The 25,530-nt window shown below is 36.9% G+C and overlaps 1 protein-coding gene across 3 annotated transcripts; it reads left to right on the top strand.

Moving 5' to 3' along the window:
- LOC128621519 (sialoadhesin-like) lies at positions 1 to 18,579 on the top strand. Of its 3 annotated transcripts, none has more exons than XM_053647342.1 (12): positions 1 to 94; positions 6,102 to 6,160; positions 6,263 to 6,637; positions 9,025 to 9,318; positions 9,645 to 9,744; positions 10,010 to 10,048; positions 12,169 to 12,201; positions 12,347 to 12,412; positions 15,479 to 15,523; positions 16,221 to 16,292; positions 17,555 to 17,597; positions 17,902 to 18,579. In XM_053647342.1, the coding sequence occupies exons 2-8, from the start codon at positions 6,115 to 6,117 to the stop codon at positions 12,390 to 12,392; spliced, it is 933 nt and encodes a 310-aa protein (XP_053503317.1). In that variant the 5' UTR covers positions 1 to 94; positions 6,102 to 6,114; the 3' UTR covers positions 12,393 to 12,412; positions 15,479 to 15,523; positions 16,221 to 16,292; positions 17,555 to 17,597; positions 17,902 to 18,579. The 3 variants fall into 3 exon arrangements, with proteins under 3 accessions (XP_053503317.1, XP_053503315.1, XP_053503316.1); XM_053647340.1 differs by having other exon boundaries at positions 9,025 to 9,327; XM_053647341.1 differs by lacking the exons at positions 15,479 to 15,523; positions 16,221 to 16,292; positions 17,555 to 17,597; positions 17,902 to 18,579 and having other exon boundaries at positions 9,025 to 9,327; positions 12,347 to 12,587.
- The last annotated feature ends 6,951 nt before the right edge of the window (positions 18,580 to 25,530 follow it).

Genomic DNA, 25,530 nt, shown 5'->3' with positions numbered 1-25,530 from the left:
GTGCACTTCCTTTTACCACAAAGAAGCCAATATATTTGAAGAGCAGTGGCAGTCTGTCACTTGAGATACGTGTTCTACATCTAACAACCAAGATGTAAGTTGTTTTTCCTTCTATTTATATAATTTTAATATCTCTTTCTAAACAATATTTGTATTGCTGTAATTTTACCATATTTTTGTGCATGCAAATTTGTATATTAAATTAAATTGAGTTTAATTCGATCATTTATTTATATAATATTTTCTGTTCACAATCATGTTTTCTTTAAAAAGCTATACATGTAAGATACAGTTAAAGAGGGCAACATGCGAGTGAATTTGAATACAGTTGTTTAAAGCCCATTTGCTTTAGCAAGCAGACTTTAATTTTACCACCACAATGATGGTAAAGAAAGTTATGTAATTGTTCAAGGTTGTCAGAGAGTGTTAGGAATGTCTAAAGCATATTGAAAGAAAACCATGTCTGATCTAAATATAGTTTACAGTATGTTTTTTTTTTAAACACAGTCTATAGATGAGTTTAGGGTCAGAAGGAACAGCAGATGTTTCCGGTGGCACACTGAGATCCACCATACTTTTATTTGAATTTCACTTGTTTGAAAACACACATATTTTGAGGTTTAATCCATGGATCAATGCCTCTAGACATACAAATACACAAATAAAATAGATCTAATTAATTCCTATTTAATGTGTGAATTTTCATAATTGTTATGATAGAAATACCACTAATGATGCATTTTCAATGCAATGATAAGCACTCTTTCACCTCGACATGCAGGTGTGTTAAAAATTAACACATGATTGGGTGAAGGTTTGTATCAGTATATTTATCCATAAAACCATTACTGTACACTAGAAAAAGCAGAAATGTTACAGTCCATTTACATGACATTAAATGCACCATGTTGTCATCATTAGTGTTGGCTTAATTATTTGTAACGTGCACTGGATTGTCAGTTGGTTACTCAGTTTTTTGGATGTTTTAAATGTCTCCTTTGATCAAAATCTGATGTTTTCATCTTAAATATGACTTATGAGTAATTTTCTTCAAAGTCTATATATAAACACCACTTTAGCAGCCCTAGCAATACATTTCTGAACACCTTGTGTATAAATTAAGGAGACACCATGTTGACATTTGTTAAAATGTGACATTTTCAAAGGGTAAAAATAACTCTGAAAATATTAACCCATTTATGAAATAAAATTAACCCAGCATTTTTGTAAAAATGAAATCATTTGGGTTGAAAAACAACCCATTTGCTGCGTTAAAATTAACACCACAATTAATGGTTTAGTTAAATGTGTTCTGTCCTATATTTACCCAGCCACTGGGCTAAAAATAACCCAATCTGGGTTTTATCCCAGTGTGGCAATATTCCAATATGAAGGGAGACGTTTATCCTGCCAACTACACCAGAAATGTGGCATTCCCAAGTGGAGGGAAAACGTTTATCCCAAATTCAGTAAATCTAACTACACCACCTGGGGGAGAACCAGGGAAATACTCCCAAACAAAAGGCACACGGATAAGTTTCACCAATCGGGGCAAGGAACATGAGACTGAGACGAGTACAAATATAGAAATTTGTATTTTATTATGACACTTAAGCATCATTTAAAACTTGACATGAAAATATAAAAATCAATCACTTTCCCCTGAAGCACAACAAGCATTTTAAAAACTAAGAACTTCTCCAGGCCCAGGCTTGGCAGGGACAAGGCAGGCCAGCTAGAACTTGGGAAGTCACCCAAACCCATTGCAAGTCACACAAAAAACAAAAAAAAACAAACAAACAAAAAAACACTACCTACACCATAAGGAAGTTGTTGTGTTGGCACACTGAGCACGCTGTGAAGCACACCACCGAGTAAATGCAGCTAGCCTCCCCTGTCCCAACAAAACTCACTGGCTCCTCGAGAGAAAGAAGACACCAGTTAACCCAAAGTTATACAAACACTAAACAACAAGACACAGAAAGACAAATATTACAAACACTGTGGTACGGTAGCTATAACACCCAGGCCCACTGACACCACCAGAAGAAATGGAGGCAGTTGACAACATCCAAGCAGAACCAGAATTATGGCAAACAGAATAAATGATAATTATGGCCACTATAGCATGGAGACAGTAAGGCTCAACATACACCCTCTCAGTAGTAAAGTGGTTAGGTGGAACAACAAACCTGAAACAGGTTTGAGGCTAGGAAACACTAATTTTACTACTCACTCTCTTACTATATGTGGTTACAAAACAAACCAGACATACATCCAAAACTAAATTAAAACAAAATACATAAAACCATGAAGCAAAACAGTACATAAAGCAAAACAACAAATCAAACAGAGAACATGACTGTTAAACAAAAACCATTTAATGCAAAACAATTGCTGAAGCAAAACAACCCACTAAGCAAAACAGTTATTGAAGCAATAAAGCAAAACAGCAGCGGTGTCACATGTAGCATCTTCGGCTAGGAGTTCGTCTTAGAGAAGACTTAGCTCAACTCCGCACTCTTACCTTAACACAAAGATCAGAGTGTCAACCTAAATCTACCAAGTCCCAATGTGAAAACGGGAGAGGTGTACTTACCATTAGATTGAACAAACACCAGACGCGAAGGTGTATGATTACTCACAGGTACCCGGCTCGACATACACACATATCATTCAGCCACCGGCTAAATGTTGCGATCACTTTACGCGATCTCCAGCACCAATTCGCCTCAATGCATGCGCCACCAGCGCCGCTCTAAGACTATAAAAAACAACAAATTAGCCTTGAGGTATTCACCTCATTACGCCGTGACAAAGCCTGAACGTACCTGAATGGAAGTGGGCCCCGGAAATGCCAGGGGCGCGAGGGACTCGGAATCACCAAGAGACCCATCTGCTTACCAAAAGAAGGGTCCTTAAATAATCGGGTAGCTCTCATCTTATTGGTCTGCCGAAACCATATCCCAAGCAGAGCCAATAGGACAGCCAATCACTTACCCTGCCACACCCAGTGTTTTTTAGAGTGTATATTTGATTCAAAATACAGAATATGTGTGTATGTCACTTAAAATATTGAAACATTACCGATACTAATTCAACATGCGATTATTAAGCACCAGTGAGGGTCAAAGCACAGTTAACCCTTCATCTCTCATTGGAGATCCCCTTTAGGAGAAATGTCCCACTCCCCAGCTGAACTGGAAGTTTTAATTGGTTTTTCAACCAAGTGTTGGGTCACTGCCCCAGTAGTTTGAAAAGTGCTGGGTCAAATGTTATCTCGCATATTGCCCCTGTTGCTGCATATCAGTCATAAATAGTTGTTCACTCACCAGTTTCTCTTTCTTTTTCTCTCTTGTGTGAATATATCAAAAAAAGCAGCTTGTCAAGTGACTGAAAAAAACAGGATTGTGTAAACTCCTCTGTCCTGAAGACTCTGTCTGGGAAACTTATTGATCTTTACGAACTCCAACATAACGGATATGAGTTCTTCCTTGTTAAACAACAACATGCTTTTTAAAATCTGTTTATTATTAGCCATAGATTATGTGGAATATCTGCAATACAGGTCTTTGTGTATAAGCTGTTACTGTAGAAATAGGAACCTATTAAAATGAACGCATTAATATCAATCTATCACTTATGTTGCAGCTAGAACTACTTTCAGAGTCATGCTGTTATTGAAAATTAATCAACACCTTCTGATTCGAGAATTCAACAGCACTATACTATAAAATATATATTATATATTTCCTTATAATAATTATTATGCTGATAACAATAATTAAGCTTTGGAAATAATGGACTATGGTTATAAAGGTAGAATTCTATTGTACATCAGAGCTGGTGAGTAAATAGTAAGTTATACCATATTAGAAATATGATTTTAACAATGAAAAAATGCTCCTCCACCGGCATTTGAGGATGCCCCACAGATGCTCAATAGGGTTTAGGTCTGGAGACATGCTTGGCCAGTCCATTACCTTCACCCTCAGCTTCTTAGGAAGGCAGTGGTTGTCTTGGACGTGTGTTTGGGGTCGTTATCATGCTGGAATACTGCATACTGATCATGCTCTGCTTCAGTATGTCACAGTACATGTTGGCATTCATGGTTCCCTCAATGAACTGTAGCTCCCCAGTGCCGGCAGCACTCATGCAGCCCCAGACCATGACACTCCCACCACCATGCTTGACTGTAGGCAAGACACACTTGCCTTTTTACTCCTCACCTGGTTGCTGCCACACACATTTGACACCATCTGAACCAAATAAGTTTATCTTGGTCTCATCAGACCACAGGACATGGTTCCAGTAATCCATGTCCTTAGTCTGCTTGTCTTCAGCAAACTGTTTGTGGGCTTTCTTGTGCAACATCTTTAGAAGAGGCTTCCTTCTGGGACGACAGCCATGCAGACCAATTTGATGCAGTGTGCGGCGTATGGTCTGAGCACTGACAGGCTGACACCCCCACCCCTTCAACCTCTGCAGCAATGCTGGCAGCACTCATATGTCTATTTCCCAAAGACAACCTCTGGATATGACACTGAGCACGTGCACTCAACTTCTTTGGTCAACCATGGCGAGGCCTGTTCTGAGTAGAACCTGTCCTGTTAAACCGCTGTATGGTCTTGGCCACCGTGCTGCAGCTCAGTGTCAGGGTCTTGGCAATCTTCTTATAGCCTAGGCCATCTTTATGTAGAGCAACAAATCTAAATGCTTCTTGAATAAATAAGCAAACTTTTATCCCACTTTAGTATAGATCACTGACTACAGGGTGTGGCCCTTTCTTAAGTGAACAGAACTAGTGCCTTAAGGGGCTCCGTAGGGCTCCATATTGTCCTGATAAAATCATTGTTGGAAAACACACAGGGTCCGGAAAAGACAACACCCCTGTCTGTAAGGTTTAGTAAATTTCCCGGACAGAGGAGTTTCCACAATCCTGGTCTCTCAGTTACATAATAGTGTTTTTCCCCTCATGTTTTCACACAAGAGAGAGAAATAAAGAGAGACTGGTAAGTGAAGGACTATTTATGACTGATATAACACAGGTTAAGCGATTTTAAGTGGTCATGGGTTATTCCTTACGCAATGCATTTTTATGAGAATAACTATCATCATATTTGAAGAAGGCCCTATCTGTTTTGGTTTGTGGAATACTTTCTGAAGCATGAATAAACGGAGCATAAAATAACCAAAACATAGGCTATGTGTACACAGCCCTGTCTTTCTCCTAAGGAATACTAATAATTTGCTTAATGTGATTAATATTGTTAGAAATGGATCTCTATAAAAATAAAACTCAAAAAGCTCTAAATGCTTCTTGATTCAATAAGAAAACGTTTATCCCACTTTAGTATAGATCACTGACTACAGGATGTGGCCCTTTCTTAAGTGAACAGAACTAGTGCTTTAATCAGTTTTTTTAATTGCTAGGCCTTCTTTACTCAAGAACAGCTGCCCGAGTCTGACCCACAAAACCTCGTTTTAAAAATGGTCCAAACCCAAACCAAACTGTCTAACACCATTGCTTTACTTTCCTTGTTTTAAATTTCTATGTTGTCCGCAGTGTCAAGGAATGTGTCAGGTTAAAAAGATGTTTAAGATTATAAAAGCAGAAATGAAAACTAAAATAGAAGATAACACAATTATGACAAATGAACACATATTTGCAGCTGTTGTTATACAGTAAGACCATCCATCCAAACATGTTTAAAATTTTACTTTGATTTAAGATTTATTTATTTATTTTTTAATTGGAATGAAAAGGCTGTCCTTTTCATTTTCTGTTTTTGGTCTTGATGTGTTAATGAACTGGACTTCCCACTCTAATATAAATGTATGTGAAGCTATGTTGCAATTTGTTTAAACCACATATATTCTGCATGTGTTTATATCTTTATATGTAACAAATTTAACTACTCCAGTGTCAGATTTATTTGCTTTTCATATTTTATCATTTTGTACATAAGTAATTACTAGCAAAGGTTGTGTTGCGTAGTCACTACATATACTGTATAAGTTATTTATATTATGTAGTAAAGTATTTATTATGTTATTTTTAAATTATTACTGACATCAGTTATGTGTTGATTTTGTAACAGTTTAAGTTGCAGCATGGATCCACAGTCAAAAATACTGTTCTGCTGGATTTGTCTTCAAGGTACAGAATAACATTTACTTGGGTTACCTGATATTTCCATTTATTTCTGGATATTACTGAATATTGCAAGTAATAAAAAACCCCTCTATGTATCTTCTACAGCGATCTTTGCCTCAGTTTTTTCGGACGTGTGGAAGGCAGAAGTTGTCTCTCCAGTGGAGGCGCTGGTCTCATCTTGTGTCGTGTTGCCTTGTAAGTTTAATTACCCTGGCACTCAACTTCCTGACTCTCGGATAAAGGGAATCTGGCACAAACAGACAGGCAAAGAGGATCGCATTTATGATGAAGATCATCATTTGATTGGAGACAACTTCAAGGGTCGCACAAAGCTAGTTGGCCGATTGAGTGAGAAAAACTGCTCCTTGGAGATCGATGATGTGAAAGACCACGACGACGGCCCATTCTGTTTCAGAGCTGAACTCCCAGAAGACAAAAAATTCTCTTTTGTGGAGAAGTGTGTGACCATCACTATGAAGCGTGAGTTTGGTTTTGAAATTTACACTTTTACAATTTTTCTTAATGTCTATGTGCCATTTATTTATAGGCTTAGAGTAAAGGGTTCATCTTCCACTTGCCTTTAATAAAACATTAATTAACAGTTTCATTATAATCTGAATGGGCAATAATAATAATAATTTGAATAAAGCACTTTATTAGGGTTTTGATGGAACACTTTATTTTTATAAAGTTTATGAAGCTGTAAATGTTAACTTGAGAGATGACACTAAGAAGTGACGAGATTTTGCAGAAGAATGACACCTCTGAAGCAGCAGGAACTCATATCTTTTTTTGTTTTGTTCTGGCACACCTCAGTTTTAAAAATACAAGAACTTCCTTTGTGGGCAGGACTTTTTCGTGCACTTCCTTTGACCACAAAGGAATATTGGCACTAATCCACTAATATTGGCACCCTTGGTAAATATGAGCAATAAGGCTGTGAAAACTTGTCTTTATTATTTAATTATATAAATTCACAAACATAATCAGCTCTCATGGATATCAAACAATTGCAAACAAAAAACAGGTTTGTCAAAAAATATCTTTCTTAAATATAGGTGTGCAACAATTATTGTCACCCTTTTAGTCAATACTTTGTGCTACCTCCCTTTGCCAAGATAACAGCTCTGAGTCTTCTCCTATAATGCCTGATGAGGTTGGAGAATACATGGCAAAGTATCTGAGACCATTCCTCCATACCGACTCTCTCCAGATCCTTCAAATTTCGAGGTCCATGCTGGTGGACTCTCCTCTTCAGTTCACCCCACAGGTTTTCTATGGGTTTCAAGTCAGGGGACTGGGATTGCCATGGCAGGACCTTGATTTTGTCATCAGTAAACCATTTTTGTGTTGATTTTGATGTATGTTTTGGATCATTGTCCTGCTGGAAGAACCAACACGGCCCATTTTATGCTTTCTGGCAGAGGCAGTCAGGTTTTCATTTAATATCTGTTGATTTTAGATGGAGTCCATGATGCCGTGTATCCTAACAAAATGTCCAGGTCCTCTGGCAGAAAAATCAGCCCCAAAACATTAAAGAGCCATCACCATATTTAACCGTGGGCATGAGGTAATTTCCATATGGCTACCTCTCTGTGTGCGCCAAAACCATCTCTGGTGTTTATTGCCAAAAAGCTCTATTTTGGTTTCATCTGACCATAGAACCCGATCCCATTTGAAGTTCCAGTAGTGTCTGGCAAACTGAAGACACTTGACTTTGTTTTTGGATGAGAGTAGAGGCTTTTTTCTTGAAACCCTTCAAACAACTTCTGGTGATGTAGGTGACTTCCGATTGTAGTTTTGGAGACTTTCTGACCCCAAGACACAACTAACTTCTGTAATTCTCCAGTTGTGATCCTTGGAGATGTTTTTGGCCACTTGAACCATCCTCTTCACAGTGCATTGAGACAAAATAGACACATGTCCTCTCCCAGGTTGATTCAAAACATTTCCAGTTGACTGGAACTTCTTAATTATTGCCCTGATGGTGGAAATGGGCATTTTCAATGCTTGTGCTATTTTCTTACAGCCACTTCCCATTTTGTGAAGCTCAACAACCTTTTGTTGCACATCACAGCTATATTCCTTGGTCTTACCCATTATTATGAATGACTAAGGGAATTTGGCCTATGTGTTACCTCATATTTATACCCCTGTGAAACAGGAAGTCATGGTTGAGCAATTTCCAGTTCGTAGTCACCCAGGTGTACTAAAAAAATGTAAAATATCAATGGGAATATTCTTCAAATACATTTTTCTCATATGAATTCATATATTTACCAAATATATATATTTTTTATAAACCTGTGTTTGCAATTATTTGATATCCATGAGAGCAGAGTATTTTTGTGATCTTTTTTAACAAAAGATCAAAATGTTAAACAATAAAGACAATTTTTTCACAACCTTCTTTGCTCATATTTAAAAACGTTGCCAATGTTAGTGGAGGGCACTGTACATTCTGCAATTGATGGCATATATACATTTCCATGAAAATGTTTTGGAAAATCCTATATTAACATGTTTGGTTAACCAAGAAGTAGAATCAAATATACTGTATTTATCAAGATACTCTAGAATCAGAAAAACTAAAAACAATATACTGGAAAATATAAATGGTTAAAAGAAACTCACACAGCATAAATTTATCTTATAGTTGATATTAACACTGTCTCTGGGCCACTTATCTATACGCTTAGAGTGAAGGGTTCATCTTCCACTTGCTTATAATAAAACACAAATTTCTGAGTGGGGATAATTAATGTCATTGAATGCAGTTTGAATCATCCTCATATTAATTTAATTTTGACGTTATTGATATAATTTTATTTAATAGTACTAACTTTGTTGTTGTACTTGGTATACAGCTGAACCTGACCAGCCAAAAGTGGAACATGATGAATCCTTCACGGACGGAGCAATTGCCATCTTTAAATGTTATGTCAGACACACCTGTCCCACACACCACCCAGCTATTGAATGGAGTCGTCAAGAGCCTAAACCCCGTTTGTCCTATAAGGATAATGGCTATGGAGTTTGGGAGGTGGAGTCCCTCCTGAGCTTCACTACCAAAGAGGAAGACGATCACACTAATATCACCTGCACTGTCACTTTCCACGGCAACAAGAAATCTGCAGTCACTAAGAAGATATTCATAAAACGTAAGACCAGTTAGGTTGTGTGTCCTTCATAAATCATGTTTTTCTTACAGTTGGCTCCTCTGAGCTGATTGAAGAATTGTATAAGAATAATTCAACCAGTTTAACCCCAAAAATACCACTGATACAAATGGCAGGGTTCCCCCCAAAAAGCATCTTTAGAAATAGCCTAGTCACTCGACAATGCATAATATGAAATAGATTACATGAATAAACATACACATTAGCATGATGATCATAGAATTAAAGGCAAATAATTTGAAGCAAATATTTCTATAAAAATTTCTATAAAGTCACAGTTCTGTGCCTTTAAATAACTCTTTTTTCAGGTAAACAAAATATCTTTCACATCATTATTCCTGTGGCTGCTGTGCTCGGAACCATCGTTGTATTTGGAATGGCATGTTTCTTCATGACCAAGAGATACAAGTGAGTCTGAATGAAGCATTAATGTTGCATTACTTGTATTTATGCAATTCATGTATCTTAAGGTAATATTGGCATTCATTCATTCATCTTCAGTAATTGATTTATCCTGGTCAGAGATAAGGTGGATCCTGAACCGATCTTCGGAACACATTGTGTGAGGCTGGAATACACCCTGCATGGGACACCAGTCACACACACACACAGACATGCTCTGTAATGCTTTGTGGACTAATTTTTTTTTTTTTTTTATATATATAACTCTCAGGAGACAGATCCAAGAGCTCCAATCTAGAAATCCAAATGGGTAAGTAATTAATAATATTACCATTAGGCCATTGTGTTATATATATATATATATATATATATATATATATATATATATATATATATATATAGTTTGGTGGCTTGGGTAAGGAAATAATTAAGCTGGTAATAGTTTTTATTGTTTGTGATTTCATTGCTACTCTAGCACTGATATACTGGGTCTGGTGAAAAAAAAAAGGATACATTAATTTTCAGTAACAGAGATTTTAAGTAAACGAAATTAGCAGTGAGCATTTATTTCAAAGAAAAAACCTGACCCAAGTGTCTTAAATGACTGAGAGGTAAGTAAGATATGACATACAGAAAGGGGAAGATTGTGGTTTTCTCCTTTTCGGTATGCTGCTGTTGAAAATACCCACATGCTTTTTAATTTCCTGTGATGTTCACAGCTACGCACTATGTAGACGTTGTATAAGTTTGTGTGCTAAAAGCTTATGTAGCTGATCTATTTTTCAAAGTTTATATTAATAAAATCCAACTCTCTCTCTCTCTCTCTCTCTCTATATATATATAATTACATAATTTTACATGCTTTACACAATATACAGTAACAGCTGATATAAAATTGACTCATTCTTTACACTTGTACAAAGCATGTGGTAACTTTAAATGGCCACTAGAAAAAAAATCTAATAATTAAAAAGGATTGATGAAATTTTAGCCCTTACATAGTTATGCATTCGTATTTGTCTTTGCAATAGTTCATTCTAAGAGCAATATTTTCAACAATGATGGGAAACTATTACAAACCAGTATTATAGACTTATGGTTAGATTCTTGTAGTAAATATCGTGAGTCATCTGTCATAAACTGTACAATATATATTATATGTGTCTATCTCCACTTGGGCATCTGCTGCGAATGCTCGGCCTCCATTATCACTTTTATGCTGATGATACGGAAAATCTACATTCACTCAAATTCTGGTGAAAACCTTGATTTTTGTTTTCTTTCTGATGTATTTCTGAGATAAAAACATGGATGAATAATAACTTTCTGTGCCTGAATAGTGTGAAAACCGAAGTTATGCTTATAGGTTACTGTCATCAAATTCTCAAAGCTGGTCCACTGTCTCTGATTGTCAATGGCTCTGTTCTAGAGACTCAAAGTAAAATGAGGAACCTTGGAGTAATTTTTGATACCAGCCTTACATTTGATTTTTTTGTTCAGAGCACTGTTAAAGCATCCTTCTTTCACCTCAGAAATATACCTAGACTGCACCCTATGCTAAACTTCTCTGTGGCTGTAAAGCTGATAAACTCAATTGTTGTCACTCGGTTGGATTACTGTAATGCCGTTTTAGCCGGAGTGTCTAAATCCACAATCAACAGACTGCAATATGTACAAAACTCTGCCGCCGGGATCCTGACAGGAACCAGGAAATACAATCATATTACTCCTGTTTTGGAGTCCTTGCACTGGCTCAGGTTCCGTGTCGATTTTAAGACCATGATATTGACATACAAGGCATTACATGGCTTGGCTCCTCATTACTTATCTGGCTTATTAATCCCTTACCCCCCAAAATGCAGACTGTGCTCCTTACAGTGTAATCTGTTAACTGTTCCACAAACACGCTTAAAATCTATAGGTGACAGGGCTTTTTCTGCCTATGCTCCTTCCCTTTGGAGCTCTCTTCCTCCTGAACTCAGGGAAGCTCAGACCTTTGACATTTTTAAAGCTCAACATAAGACACACTTTTTTAAACTTGCATTTGACTGCTGATGTCTACTTTTATTATTATTGTTGTTATTCTTATTAACTTATGTTTTATTTTTCTGTGTACTGCTTATTTTGTGTACAGCACTTTGAGAAGCTGCTTTTAAAGGCGCTTTATAAAATAAAGTTTATTATATAAATACTGCTTTTTGTCTCAGAAGAACTATTTTTGTATAGTACTTCTGCAAATATATACTTTAGGTACCAGTGATTAATTCATAGATAAACCCAGCTGACAAATCTCCATCTCGACTGACTGCACTGAAGTTTCAATACATGATTTTTCTACAGAAATATAATAAGACTCATCTATTCATATTATACACTACACTGTTGTATATTATCCTACAAATAATGCACCTGATTCTTTCTTATACACAGGGTATGGAGTCGTCTCTCCAGAATGTCTCGCAGGTAAGCACGCATCAGCTTGTATACTACTTTTTCCCGTACCAGTGACAGTAAAGTCATCACATTTAGATGCCATGATGAATGCTAGAGAGGAACATTTCCTACACTGTAATGACTGATGTGGTTACTTTACTCCTGTAATCAACAGGGTCAGGTCAGTGGGATCGATGAGGAGCAGGAGAGACGGAGCCTGATTCACTCAGAACTAATCTAAGTAGACTCATCTGTTGCCTGTTTTTATATATACACTTCAATGGGGAAAAGAAATTTAAGAGGCAGGCTTAATGTTTGATATGTTAGGCTGGGAATTTATTTCAAGTGAGCACTCAGATTAATCATATGTACATATGATTAAAATTCAATCACACACACACACACACACACACACACACACACACACACACACACACCTCGAGACAGGAAGTAAGTGCAATCTTTATTTGCCACTTAAATAAACACACGAGGAGGCGAGAAACCAGGTCTAAACATAAAACGTTAACTCAAGCAAAGAGCATGAAACTTAACAGGGTGTGGAAACTACCACATTTAACTAACTTAAACCATTCTTAACTAGAAATGAGGCAGGAAACACTCCTAATTATGGCATGAACACATCTAACTGTGGACTGAACACATTTAACTAGAGCATGAACACTTCATTTAACTAGAGCATGAACACTTCATTTAACTAGAGCATGAACACTTCATTTAACTAGAGCATGAACACTTCATTTAACTAGAGCATGAACACTTCATTTAACTAGAGCATGACAGACACTCTTAACTCTGGCGTGGCATAAACACTCTTAACTAGGCATAGCATAAACACCCTCAGCTAGGCATAACAAACACTCTTAACTATAGCATGGCATAAACACTCTTAACAAGGCATAGCACGAACACTCTGAACTATGGCATGGCACAAACACTTTTAACTGGGTTTAGCATAAACTCTCTTAACTATGGCAGGGCATAAACTTTCTTGACTACGACATGACACATACATTCTCAACTATGACAGAGCATAAACTAAGGAACAGGAAAACAGACAGAGCATGGCAACATCACAACCTGGCACCATTATTCATTCCATCGTCGACTTGACTTGACTTGACTTGACTTGACTTGACTTGACTTGACTTGACTTGACTTGACTTGACTTGACTTGACTTGACCTGACCTGACCTGACCTTAATACTTTACTACACCACTTTAATGCCGCGCGATGTGCGTAGCAACGCAAGGGGTTTAAGTAACCAGTCTCTTAATTGCCGACAGCTGCCAACACTTGACACAGCTTTAGCGTCCATGCGCACTTAAAGCACGTGCACGTGCGCGTTCTGAAGCCGCTCGTGCATGTTGTCGCCACAGCGCCATCTGTCGGTGGGATCGTAACACACACACACACACACACACACACACACACATACACACACAGACACACACACACACGTTAAGATTATTAGTAGGGTTATCTTGTGGCAGACCAGTCCTCATTCACAGACCACTCTTATTCTTAATAAACTTTTGTCATGAAATGGTTTTTGAAACTTGACATTTCAATTTGAAGAATGTGTAATCATTTATTTCCTTTAACAAAAATTGGGGAATGAGAACTTGACTCTAATGTCATCATACGCAGTTTTTTGTTTGAGTAAAAATGCAAATGAGAATGAACTATTTCCAGGCTGAATGACATAATGATTTATGTGTATTTCATAACTGTTTTTGTTTCTTTGTTATAAGATCTGTTACATTTGTTGTTTCATGAAAAAACACAGACCTCAAGAAATAGCCGGGGCAGTTTGGCATACATGAATAATGTCTTAATATGAATCACCTGTTTCTGTCAAACACTCACTCAAAGGTACAAGATCTTTTACTAATGTAGTGGTGATATAGTGGGTATCAGTGTTATAACTGATCCTTTTTGAAATCAGTACATAACAATATGAACATCTGTGCTACAATCATATTACACCAACATGAATATGACAGTAGTTCCATCTGTAAGTGGAAATATTTCTTTCACATTTACAAAAGAGTCTGTGCTTTGTAGCAGTCAGTGAGTTTTCTCACAAGGGAAGGTCTTCAGGAGAGAGAACCAGGGTTGGACAAAGAACTGAAAAATTACACTTAAGTGAAAGTATGGATAATGTGTCATAATCTTAAAAGCAATTAAAAGTGGAAGTGTCCAGCCAAAAATATACTGAAGTCAGAGGAAACAAGTTTCTACATTTAAATATACACAAGTATTTTTTTACAGTATTAAAATATCATGTTTTCATATGTAATGTAAATCTTATTACTTATCTAATACTATTAGAAGAAGATTTTAATTTTAAAGCAATTACACAATTTTGCCTGAATACATCATTCAATCTTTGCAAGTTTGCTGGACATATGCATGATGAACACTATATAGTTTTCTAATGAATTCATCAGAAGTCAAATATCCTGTAAAAACCCAGTATTGAATCATTGGCAAATCCTTATGATATGAAAACATCAGTCTGCATCACACTGCCCTGTCATTAATTATCTTCTTATAACTTCATGTCCTATTATGTTTTATTTTTTACTTGTTGTTTAAGTTAGTGGCAAGCAGCAGAACAGTGCACAATACCAGATCCTCAGACTGATAAGCATACAAACAGGCATAGAAAATTCATGAAAAAGTGAAGTAGGATTAATAATTTGCCTTTACTTAGTATTCTTAGAACTGTGAGAAAACATCAGTAACGTGTAGGGTTTTTTTAATGGTCTTTTTCTGTTCCTTTTTTCTGTTCCTCGTTTATTACAGGAAACCATAGCTCTTAACTAAAACGGCACAATGAATTAGTGTTTATTGTCCTTCACTGTTTATTTGATTTAAGATTTTAATCAATAGAGTAAATATGGAATTTAGTAGAAAGATTAAAGATAGCCTTACCTAAGGTATTATATCAGAGGAAAATAAAAGCTTTCAAACCACCAGCTGTCCAAAATGAAGAGCTCACATTACTTATACTGTAGACAGCTATTTTGCAAAGAGGACTGGAACATCTCTGAGGATATCTTTCAGTGAATTACTATGATGCCTGCTCCTGAAAACCAAATAAATCTCCTTCTTATTAACATGCCACTTCTTTAAGTACTGGGGAAGGAAAGCTGGAATTGTTAGTTTGTTGAATTATAAATAATAAAAAGCTAAACCAAAGACAACCTGAAGAAATACCTTTAATGGCCTAAATTTTTTTTTTTACCCAAACCTGACTATTTATCCGTTACTGCTTTATAGGAGCCATGGAAGAAGGCAAGAGCCTGAAATGAGTGTTGCCACTAAGTAAGTGTTTTTATTATGCATCTCTATTACACACACACACACACACACACACACACACACACACACACACATATATATATATATATATATATATATATATATATATATATATATATATATGTAGATTGTGGTTTTCTCCTTTTCGGTATGCTGCTGTTGAAAATACCCATATGCTTTTTAATTTCCTGTCATGTTCACAGCTATGCACTATGTAGACGTTGTATAAGTTTGTGTGCTAAAAGCTTATGTAGCTGATCTTTTTCAAAGTTTATATTAATAAAATCCAATTATATATATATATATATATATATATATATATATATATATATATATATATATATATATATATATATATATATATATATATATTGTTGAACCTTTACAACAGACAGATAAAACCATCAGGCAGACACAACCACAGTGTATAATTGAAATGTAGTTTTACTGACATAATATATATATATATATATATATATATATATATATATATATATATATATATATATATATATATATATATGTATGTATATATATTGCTATGCTCTATGAACTTGTTCTGTAGACCTAGATCATACTTACTGTTTACCTGTTTACAATCCTGCAGCTGTAAAAATTTTGCATATAAAATCAGAGTCTTAAATGCTCTGTTGGTTAAATGATACATCACAACCAAATAACCAAACTTCTGTGTTTAAAGGTCAAACAACTGTGTAAGTGCTGTGTCAGGAACAGCGGGATTCTCAAAACCCCGCTTTCCATCTCCAAAGAGGTAAAGTATTTTGTATGCAATGAATTACATGGTACTCTTCCATAATATACTATTTCTTCATGCCTTGTATCCTACACTGTGGCCCAGTCAATGTATATACCAGGAATTGATCAATCAGACAAGAAGGTTAAAAACAACAACAACAACAACAATACTAAAACCTCCTCCGTATTGACTTGAAAAACACAACAAAACAAAAGTTTCATTTGGTGTGTACGTTGTAGTATGGATAGGTTTTGTATGGACTATAATGCATGGTTTTTGTTCACAATCCCATTGTCTAATGTACTACACCCATCAGCAAAGTTTGATGGTACCATCTGGCTGATGGTAGATGTTTACCAGATGGATTATTTAGCATGTACATGACAGATGATCTTTTCAGAATGAGATACTGTATGTAGAAACCAAACAATCCAGCACAAAGCAGCTACATAAGTTTCCTTCTAAAGTACCAGTCAGTACATTTATGTAACATTTATTTGGAGTTTGTACCTCCTGGTCTCCTGGTAAGAATTCTAGCAATGACTATGAGAGAATATGAACAGTCATAAGCAACCAACATATTCCATAACATTAATGTAACTATAGACAGTTAAAAAGTGTGATGTGTTGTTCACTAATTAATAAAAAAAAAAACTGTAATAATTTGCAAATTGCTGAGGTATAAGCAGAATAAAACCCTTTGGGACATGCTGTTATGTGAAAATAATCCACTCTGAGATGGTAACGGTCCACCACTTTGCATTGGACCCTCATCACACCACCTTAGAGTGGCATGGCTGAACATGTGATATTCATTACACATTAGCTACTACCTTTTAGCCTTTGGCCACCACTGTTGCACCAAATGTAAACCATCTATTGAAACTATTTATCCCTGCCATTTCTACTTAATTCTATGGTCTCAGCCATCTGTACTGTTTCGTGTCCTTACTTTTTATGAATATAACACGCTGTGTACAGTGCCTCCTTCTCATACAGTATGCAGCTGCTCTCTTGTTTTTGCATCTTATGTTGTCTGTAGGAGCATGCTGCCATAGTATAAGAATTTAAGTGTGTTTTGAATACTTTGTATACTATTGTATGCAATACATTTGACTGCATGTAACACCAACTCATTAGTTATGTTAATTAATTAATGCATGAATTCTGATAACTTTCAATTAATTAAATAATAGTACATTTTGTAACACAAGAAATAATGTGGCGGGAAAAATAATACAAACTAATCACAATCTTTATTTTTCACTAAATGTTAGTGAAAAAAAAGGCTACAACAAATCTGGTGGCAGACATTCAGATGTAAGTAATTCTCATCACATATTTCCATTCATATTTGCCAGTTTAAAATGATCACTAACCTTTTATTATGGCATTAATTTTATTTTATTAATTTTATCTTGCTTAAGGTCATGTTTTGTTCTGAAAAGAATTTAAGAAAATAGATTTATTAAATAAAAGCTGATAATGAAGTAGTTATTATATAATAGCACATTTTGGATATTGTGTTCAATAATACCTTGGCATACAAATTTAGGCTGCATTGGTTAAATCTTTAGTACTCTGTGATTTGTGAAGTCTTCATTATGATTTCTTTTCTCTACAGAGCTATGATGATGATTACACCAACGTGGGTGACCTCAATGTTTATGGGAATATCTGATGACAGTAATTCTTTTTTTGTTTGCTTGTGTTGTTTTTGCTGTTTTTTTTTATGTGATTTTCTTTTTATGCTTAATGTGTGCCTTGGTGTTTAAAACATTCTGTTGTAATGAGAATCCTATTCATGCTTTGTATGGGGAGTTTGTTAAATGAGGAAGCCGTTGAGTCTTCATACTGTATGTTGGCTATGATGAGGATATTTGCATATTGGAAAGGTCCGCTGAACACCAACTTCATCACAGATTATACTATTTTTACATTTCAGTAGGTAGGGTTTTAGTTCCTTTTACTAGCTGGTGATTAACCAAGCATTGTGTATGCCCACACACTTATTCCATGAAGATGCCCTTCTAAGCATAAACTGATTTAAAAAAAAAAGTGAATAGAAATATGTTTATAATTAGACCTGTCATATTTTATGAATTAGGATAATGGATACACAAATGAGCTTGTGATTTCATTACAGTAAAGAAAGGCTTGCTTTGCAAAAAAAGAAGAAAAAGATAAATGCGCTGATTTATGGATATTATGTTTAATTGATTAGTAACTCTACTAATAATAAAAATACTGCTGTGGTTTCTTTGTTTTTTGTGACCATTAAAGTGTAAAACAAGTATTAATATATTGACTGTGATCTTTTTATTTAATTTTAATAAGTACTGATTTTTATTTATCTTAATTATATTAAGTATAATTATTACCCTTTTAAAAAAATGCTGTCAAACAACAATTGTTCACTGTTTGTTCATTGTTTCAACAATACACAGTGAAGCAAACAGTTTCCTTATACTAGAAGTTCTTAATTATTTTTGTTCAAATTATATTTCAAATTTTTTTATTGAAATTAATTTAGTCATCTCTTTTATAATTGTGCCTTCAAAAAATACTGCTACAGTGAAATAACTTAAAGACAAAATAACATTCAATATATTAAAAAAAACCCCCTGCTGAATAACACTTTCTTCTTTACTGGCATATAGCTATCATTAATTTATTCATACACCTTCAGTAGCCGCTTTTATGCTGGTCTGTCCAGCCTATTTCAGAAAGTGGGAGGAAGCCAGAGAACCTTTTGGTAATGTACATGGACATGAGGAAAACATGCTAAATTCCACATAAACAGTAACCTGAGCTCAGGATCAAAGCACGGACCCTGAAGCTATGGGTCGCCACAGCGGATCATTCGTCCGCTTATTTGATTAGGCATAGGTTTTATGCCGGATGCCCTTCCTGATGCAATCCTCAAATTTTATCTGGGCTCTGGACCAGCATTGAGTACAACCCCCTGTAGCTGGGGTTCTCTGCCCAGGAATCGAACCTTGGCTGGGGCAGTGAGAGCGCGGGATCCTTAGCTGCTAGACCCTGAAGCTATGGATACAAAAATAAAATCAAATAAAATATATGGCTGTGTCTAAATGTTATTTCAATAACATTTACAAAGATGTTTTAACTGATGTAATTCAAAGCAAGTTGCCAGAGTAATAATGATACATTAATTAAGATACAGTACATACGTACCTGTGGTTGCCCAATCTGCATTCCTTGCCCTATTTGCAACATGCATGTGCACCATTGTACCATGCATGTGTGTGTGTTGGACATGTGTTTTACTATATTAGATCACATTTAGTGACATTTCAAAAATAAACTTTTACACCATATATTTGAATATCATGACTGTTGGGAACATAAAAAGATGAAAATTTGAACATTTGATTTTTATCAAATGTTACAAAAATATCTTGTGCAGCAATTGCCGTAAAAGGATGTGATAAGCTGTGTGTGTAAAAGAGTGCTTTAGAGCTATATGTAATTCCAAATCACCATCACCAAAGTTAAAAATCGCATGATTATATAAGTTAAGTATGTAGCACAGTGTTATAAATAAATATTGTTACATTTTAATTATGCTATGCCGTTATTTTAATGTATTGTAGATTGATGTTAGATTGATCTTGTTAGATTGATCTAAAATGGGCATACCCAATGTAGTAGAAGAAATTGCTCCCATCTCTCTCTCTCTCTCTCTCTCTCTCTCTCTTTCTCACATGCACCTCACCATATGCCCCTCAATACCCATACATAAGACCTTGTATGTCATATCACAGCAAACCAGTGACTACATTTTCCATCCTGCACTGCGGCCTACAAACATGGCCGCCATGGACTGCAACTCCCAGAACATTCACATTCATCCTAATCACACACTTCTGCATCCAATCTCACACACTCACTCCACAGTATATAAAGACTGTTTTCAAACAATGTCTTTGAAGTATTACACTCAGTTGCCATAGTCTCTGTCGTGTACCAAGTCTTATTCATAGCTTTATGTTTCATGGTTTTTGTCTGGTTCTCGTCGTCATTAATTGAGTCCTGTCTTTGTCTAGTTTATCCTGTTTGCTGATCACCTGACCATTGGCCTGTTTTGAACATGCTATTGTTTCAATATTTGGATTTGTCTGCCAATATCTCCTATAATAAAACTCTTATCTGCATTTGCATCCGTCCTCAACCTTCATTACGTGGAATACATGATAGAATATTTTGTCGCAACATGGAAGCAGCAGGAGAGCAAGGAGAGTGTCACGCCAGAGTACATGGGGCTGACTGGCCAGCCTTCATGTCAGTCCAGTGTCCCCAGTGGACTGCCATAGACCTCCCAGATCCAAATTATGGATCGTGTGACTACCCGAGACAGTTCCTGTTCCACTGCCAAATGTACTTTTCAAGTCTGGTGAACCCCAAACTGGACAAAGGGCAGTGGCTCGGGTTCCTTGTGTCCCGGCTTTATGGCCTACCAATGGGTATAGAATCTGGCCAGTACAGGGTCCAGTGCCCTCACCCAAGTAACTCAGTTTGCGGAATTCTTTTTAAAGGAGTCTGGGAATCCAGGACAGAACTGCAACCTGGATGAACTGTTGAGAGGAGTCAGTGTAGCAGGCCAGCATGATCTGCCTTTCCACACTTACTACGAGTGGATTGACAGGACGGTCTCCACAGCTCAGCATCAGCCCCCTTCCGACAGGGCAGTGGTGGAGGTGACGCAGCCCTGCAAGACCGAGGGCTGCTGTAAACAAGCCCAGCTACAATGTCCCACCTGTAGTAAATTTGGGATACCTGGATCACATTTCTGCTCTCAGGAATGTTTCAAGGGCAGCTGGCATGCCCACAAATGACTAAACAAGAAAGCAAGAGCGGAGCGCCCACCTGAGACCCACAAGGTGGTCTTACCTGCTGAGCTCCAGCCAGAGGTCAAGATGGTGACCTTGTCCCCAGAGCTTCAACCTGAGACCCACAAGGTGGTCTCACCTGCCGAGCTCCAGTTGGAGGTCAATGTGGCGACCTCCTCCCCAGAGTTCCAGCATGAGACCTATGAGATGGTCTCACCAGCTGAACACTCGTCTGAGGTCAAGGTGGCAACCACAGCTCCAGAGCCTCAGTTGAAGGTCAACAGGACGACCTTCTCACCAGAGCTCCAACCTGAGACCCACAAGTTGGGCTCACCTGCCGAGCTCCAGCCAGAGGTCAATGTGGCGACCTCATCTCCAGAGCTCCAACCTGAGACCCACGAGGTGGGCTCACCTGCCGAGCTCCAGCCAGAGGTCAACGTGGCGACCTCATCTCCAGAGCTCCAACTTGAGATCCATGAGGTGGTCTCATGTGACGATCTCCAGTTGGAGGTCAATGTGGCGACCTCCTCCCCAGAGCTCCAGAAGGAGACCCACGAGGCAGTCTCATCCCCAGAGTTACAGCCTGAGACCCACAAGGTTGTCTCATCTCCAGAACTCCAGTATAAAGTCAAGTTCCTGTAGAGGTCAACGAGGTGACCTCCCAAGCCATGTTTCCGTACGAGGTCAACGACCAACCAAGTTATGCTCACGCCAGAGTCTGTTGTCACGACCAACCAAGTTCTGCTCATGCCTGAAGTCGACGTCATGACCAACCAGGTTCTCCTCACGCCCGAGTCTGCTGACACAACCAACCACGTTCTGTTCACCCCTGAGTCTGTTGACATAGCCAACCAAATTCAGCCTGCAGAGTCGATGGAGGACGACGCTCAGCCTTCCTGCTCCGCTGAGGACAACGCTCCGGCTTCCTGCTCCGCTGAGAACGTCACTCCACTCTCAAGAAGTGCCGACGAGACGGCCCACCAAGTCAAGCACCTGTCTTAAGCTGACGACACAACTTCCCAAGCCTGGTTCTTGCCTAATGACCTCAGCGAACCAGCCCTAGCCTCATGTCTGTTCCTGCAACTCCCAGAACATTCACATTTATTCTAATCACTCACACCTGCATCCAATCTCATACACTCACTCAACAGTATATAAAGACTGTTTTCAAACAATGTCTTTGCGAAGTATTACTCTCAGTTTCCATAGTCTCTGTCGTGTACCAATCCTTATTCATAGCATTATGTTTCATGGTTTTGATCTGGTTCTTGTCCTCATTAATTGAGTCTTGTCTTTGTCTAGTTTATCCTGTTTGCTGATCGCCTGACCATTGGCCTGTTTTTACCATGCTATTGTTTCAAGATTTGGATTTGTCTGCCAATATCTCCTATAATAAAATTCTTAGCTGCATTTGCATCCATCAATCTAATGGTAATGAGATTTACTACTGTAGGTGTTGAGAAGCAGAAAACAAAATTATGCTTTCCACAGAGTTAATTATATCCTATAGGAAAGTGAGTCATTCTTATAAATGTTGGAGAAAGTCAGTGTGGTTTGAAACCTTCAGTTTATTTTTCCACATGACTTAGATGGTGCCCCTTACTCATTCTTCTATTCATGTTCTTTATTTAAAACAGCATGTCTATAACATAGATATTGATAATTACATTTAACATCGTAATGAACACATTTAAAGCAAGCTGTTGTTTGTAGACTTACCCCTGTTTTAAATGAGGAACAAAAAAAAAGGAACTGAGAGAGATCACTGAATTAATAGCGTATATGTTTATGCCCATAACTCTTTATTTCAGTTATAGAAATTAGTGTGAAGTATATTTAAAGCCTAGCAGAGAATTATGAACATCCTAAAAGGCTGCTAAAGACCATTTTATTTGAGGTTGCACTTATGGTACAAATGGGAAGTAAGTCTACTTACATATGTATATTATGCCTTGTGTACATGCCTATTTAATGATAATTTCTTACAGTATAAGTGTATTTTCATACATATAATATGTGCAATCTTGTCTATTTTAATTAGGGAAAATTCATTAATCCTGCCAAATGCTTCTGGGAGGCAAACTTGCAAAGTACAAATCACATGCCTTAGTAAAGCAGTGAATAACAAATAGCCAACTACTGTATGTTGTTCTAACATAGTTATTCACTCAGGATTTAATGCATTAGGAATGTGAATGTTTTTATCAGCAGCCCAGGAGTTGATAACAACACTCAACCAAATTTAAGCGTGTAGATTACAAAACAATTAAAACAAAAACGAATAAAGCAAACAGGGCAATACAAAAGTCTTCAGAATTATGTTTCCTGAAGCATAAAATGTGATCTCAGTTAGTTTTACCATGGCTGAAGCTACAGTGGATACAAGCTCACTGAAACTGAACAGTTTCGGTGCATATGAATGCACGCATTTCATCTATACATTTCTGCACATCTTCAGAAACAACTTTATCCTGGTCAAAGTTGCAGTGGTGTTGCAACCTATTTTAAATGGTTCATAAGTTTAATATTTATAAATCCCTGCCAAATGCTTTTGGGTTACATTCAAAATTAGGCTGTCAGTTTCTGTCTCAGTGTCAGTGTGTGTCTGCTCCAGAACACCCACCTATGATGCTGGTCTGTGCATATATGTGTATGTGTGTGTGTGTGTGCGTGTGTGCGTGCGTGCGTGTGTGTGTGTGTGGCTGGCTGTTGGTCTGTCTGTCTGTCTGTCTTCCTGTCTCATGTATCAACATTTGGACATCCAGTGGATGACATGTGTACATTCACATGAAACCATATATAATATCAACATTTTATTAAAAAGCTGGTGTTACTTAAACTGTCAGTGGCTCCATGCACTCTTCCACTGCTAACTAGCTTATAGTATTATACAAACTCGGGGTGTTTTGGGATAAGTCATAATTTCTTATATTTGTCAGTTTCAAACAATTGTAGCTGTTTTCCCCTGAAAATAACACATTGTCTCTTTTATTTTGTACTGTTGTGACTAAGGCAGAGTCCTTTGCATCCATTCTACATGATGAATGTCATATCAGTGCTGGAATCGGTGTCCAACTACGACTCCCCGAGTACAATGCAGCATACAAACAAGGCCGCCGGGGACTACAACACCCAGCCAGCACATACTCTCTCATGTTCAAGGTCACATGGTTTCAATTACAATTACTGCAACACACACAGTATATAAGGACTCTCAGTTCTCACACACTTTGCAAAGTATATGCACAGTGTCCTGAATTTGTTGTTCTAAGCCTTTTGTAGTTTGCTATCACATTTCCCTGGTATTGATCTTATTTCAGGTTTTTGCCCATAGTCTTGCTTAGTTCATGCCTGTTTGTTGATCACCTGACCATGACCTGTTGCCTGACCCTTATGATTTGTCTGCATACATCTTAAATAAAAAAACCTCTGTAACCTGCATCTTTGTCTTTTCTTGGTGCATGACAATAAAATGTCATAGTTAATGTATGAATAATTCCCAAATGTTCACTTTTGCCTTTTAATTTTAATTTTATGCTTTAAAGAATGTTATTGAATCTTTTGGTAAATCTTACATATTTTGGGAAAAGATGTTTTCGGAAGTTAGACACTGCTTGGGTAATTTGTCCCCAGCACAATAAACTAGCTGATCTTGCAATTCTTCATTGTATTCTGTGCTCTCAAATTAGAAAGCACCTAACTTAAAAAGTTTCAGTCTTACAGTTTCCTCCTCACTTTCTCTCATTTCTCTATTTTCTAGCCTATCCTGTTCTGATTATTTTAGTAAAAAAAAGAATCCCCGGATTTTTTTAAAAACTTAAACTGAAACTGGGCAGTGAGGAGATTAGGGAAGTTACAGTAAACAGCAGTGCATAAATTGCAATCTGATTCGCTGTTATTTTTCCTTCCTAATCAAACCCAAATCCAAGAGAAAACAGGTTAAATATAAATGGTGCCGACTTCCCACTAACCATTATTTACAGTGTACTAGTTACAAAAAGGTGGTTATTGTAATGTGTGCTGCTGTGACAGTTATGAAAATATAATATTACATAATATATATCACATATCAAATATAAAAATCAAATATAATATCACATTTCTTTAAAGCAATGTCAAACTGTCTCAAACATTTGTGCATAAAATATAATTTTAAATTGGAAAAAGAAGTTAATATTATATACCACATGCACACAATACAAACATTAGGGTTTTAGTGATTAGAACATTTTCTAATTAATATCTAATATTCACCAACTCTGTTCCTAGAGACCTATCAGCTTCTATAGCCTTTCTGAATGTCTGAATGTCTGTTCATTTTTAAAATAAAATATCAAGCTGCTCACTGGATGTTTTTTTTTTCCTGCAACACACTCTAGATACTGAGAAAGTGTTGGATG

The sequence above is a fragment of the Ictalurus furcatus genome, chromosome 17 (genome assembly GCF_023375685.1).
Source record: "Ictalurus furcatus strain D&B chromosome 17, Billie_1.0, whole genome shotgun sequence".
NCBI classification, from domain to species: Eukaryota; Metazoa; Chordata; class Actinopteri; order Siluriformes; family Ictaluridae; genus Ictalurus; species Ictalurus furcatus.
Note: the sequence above shows the minus strand (reverse complement) of the source record. Positions and strands in the feature narration are given on the sequence as shown.

Bases quoted from the DNA above. Each gene is read 5' to 3' on its own strand.
- LOC128621519 (XM_053647340.1), top strand. From the start codon at position 6,115: ATGGATCCACAGTCAAAAATACTGTTCTGCTGGATTTGTCTTCAAG. The intron at 6,638-9,024 runs GTGAGTTTGGTT...CTTGGTATACAG, and splicing joins TGTGACCATCACTATGAAGC to CTGAACCTGACCAGCCAAAA. The intron at 9,328-9,644 runs GTTAGGTTGTGT...CTCTTTTTTCAG, and splicing joins ATTCATAAAACGTAAGACCA to GTAAACAAAATATCTTTCAC.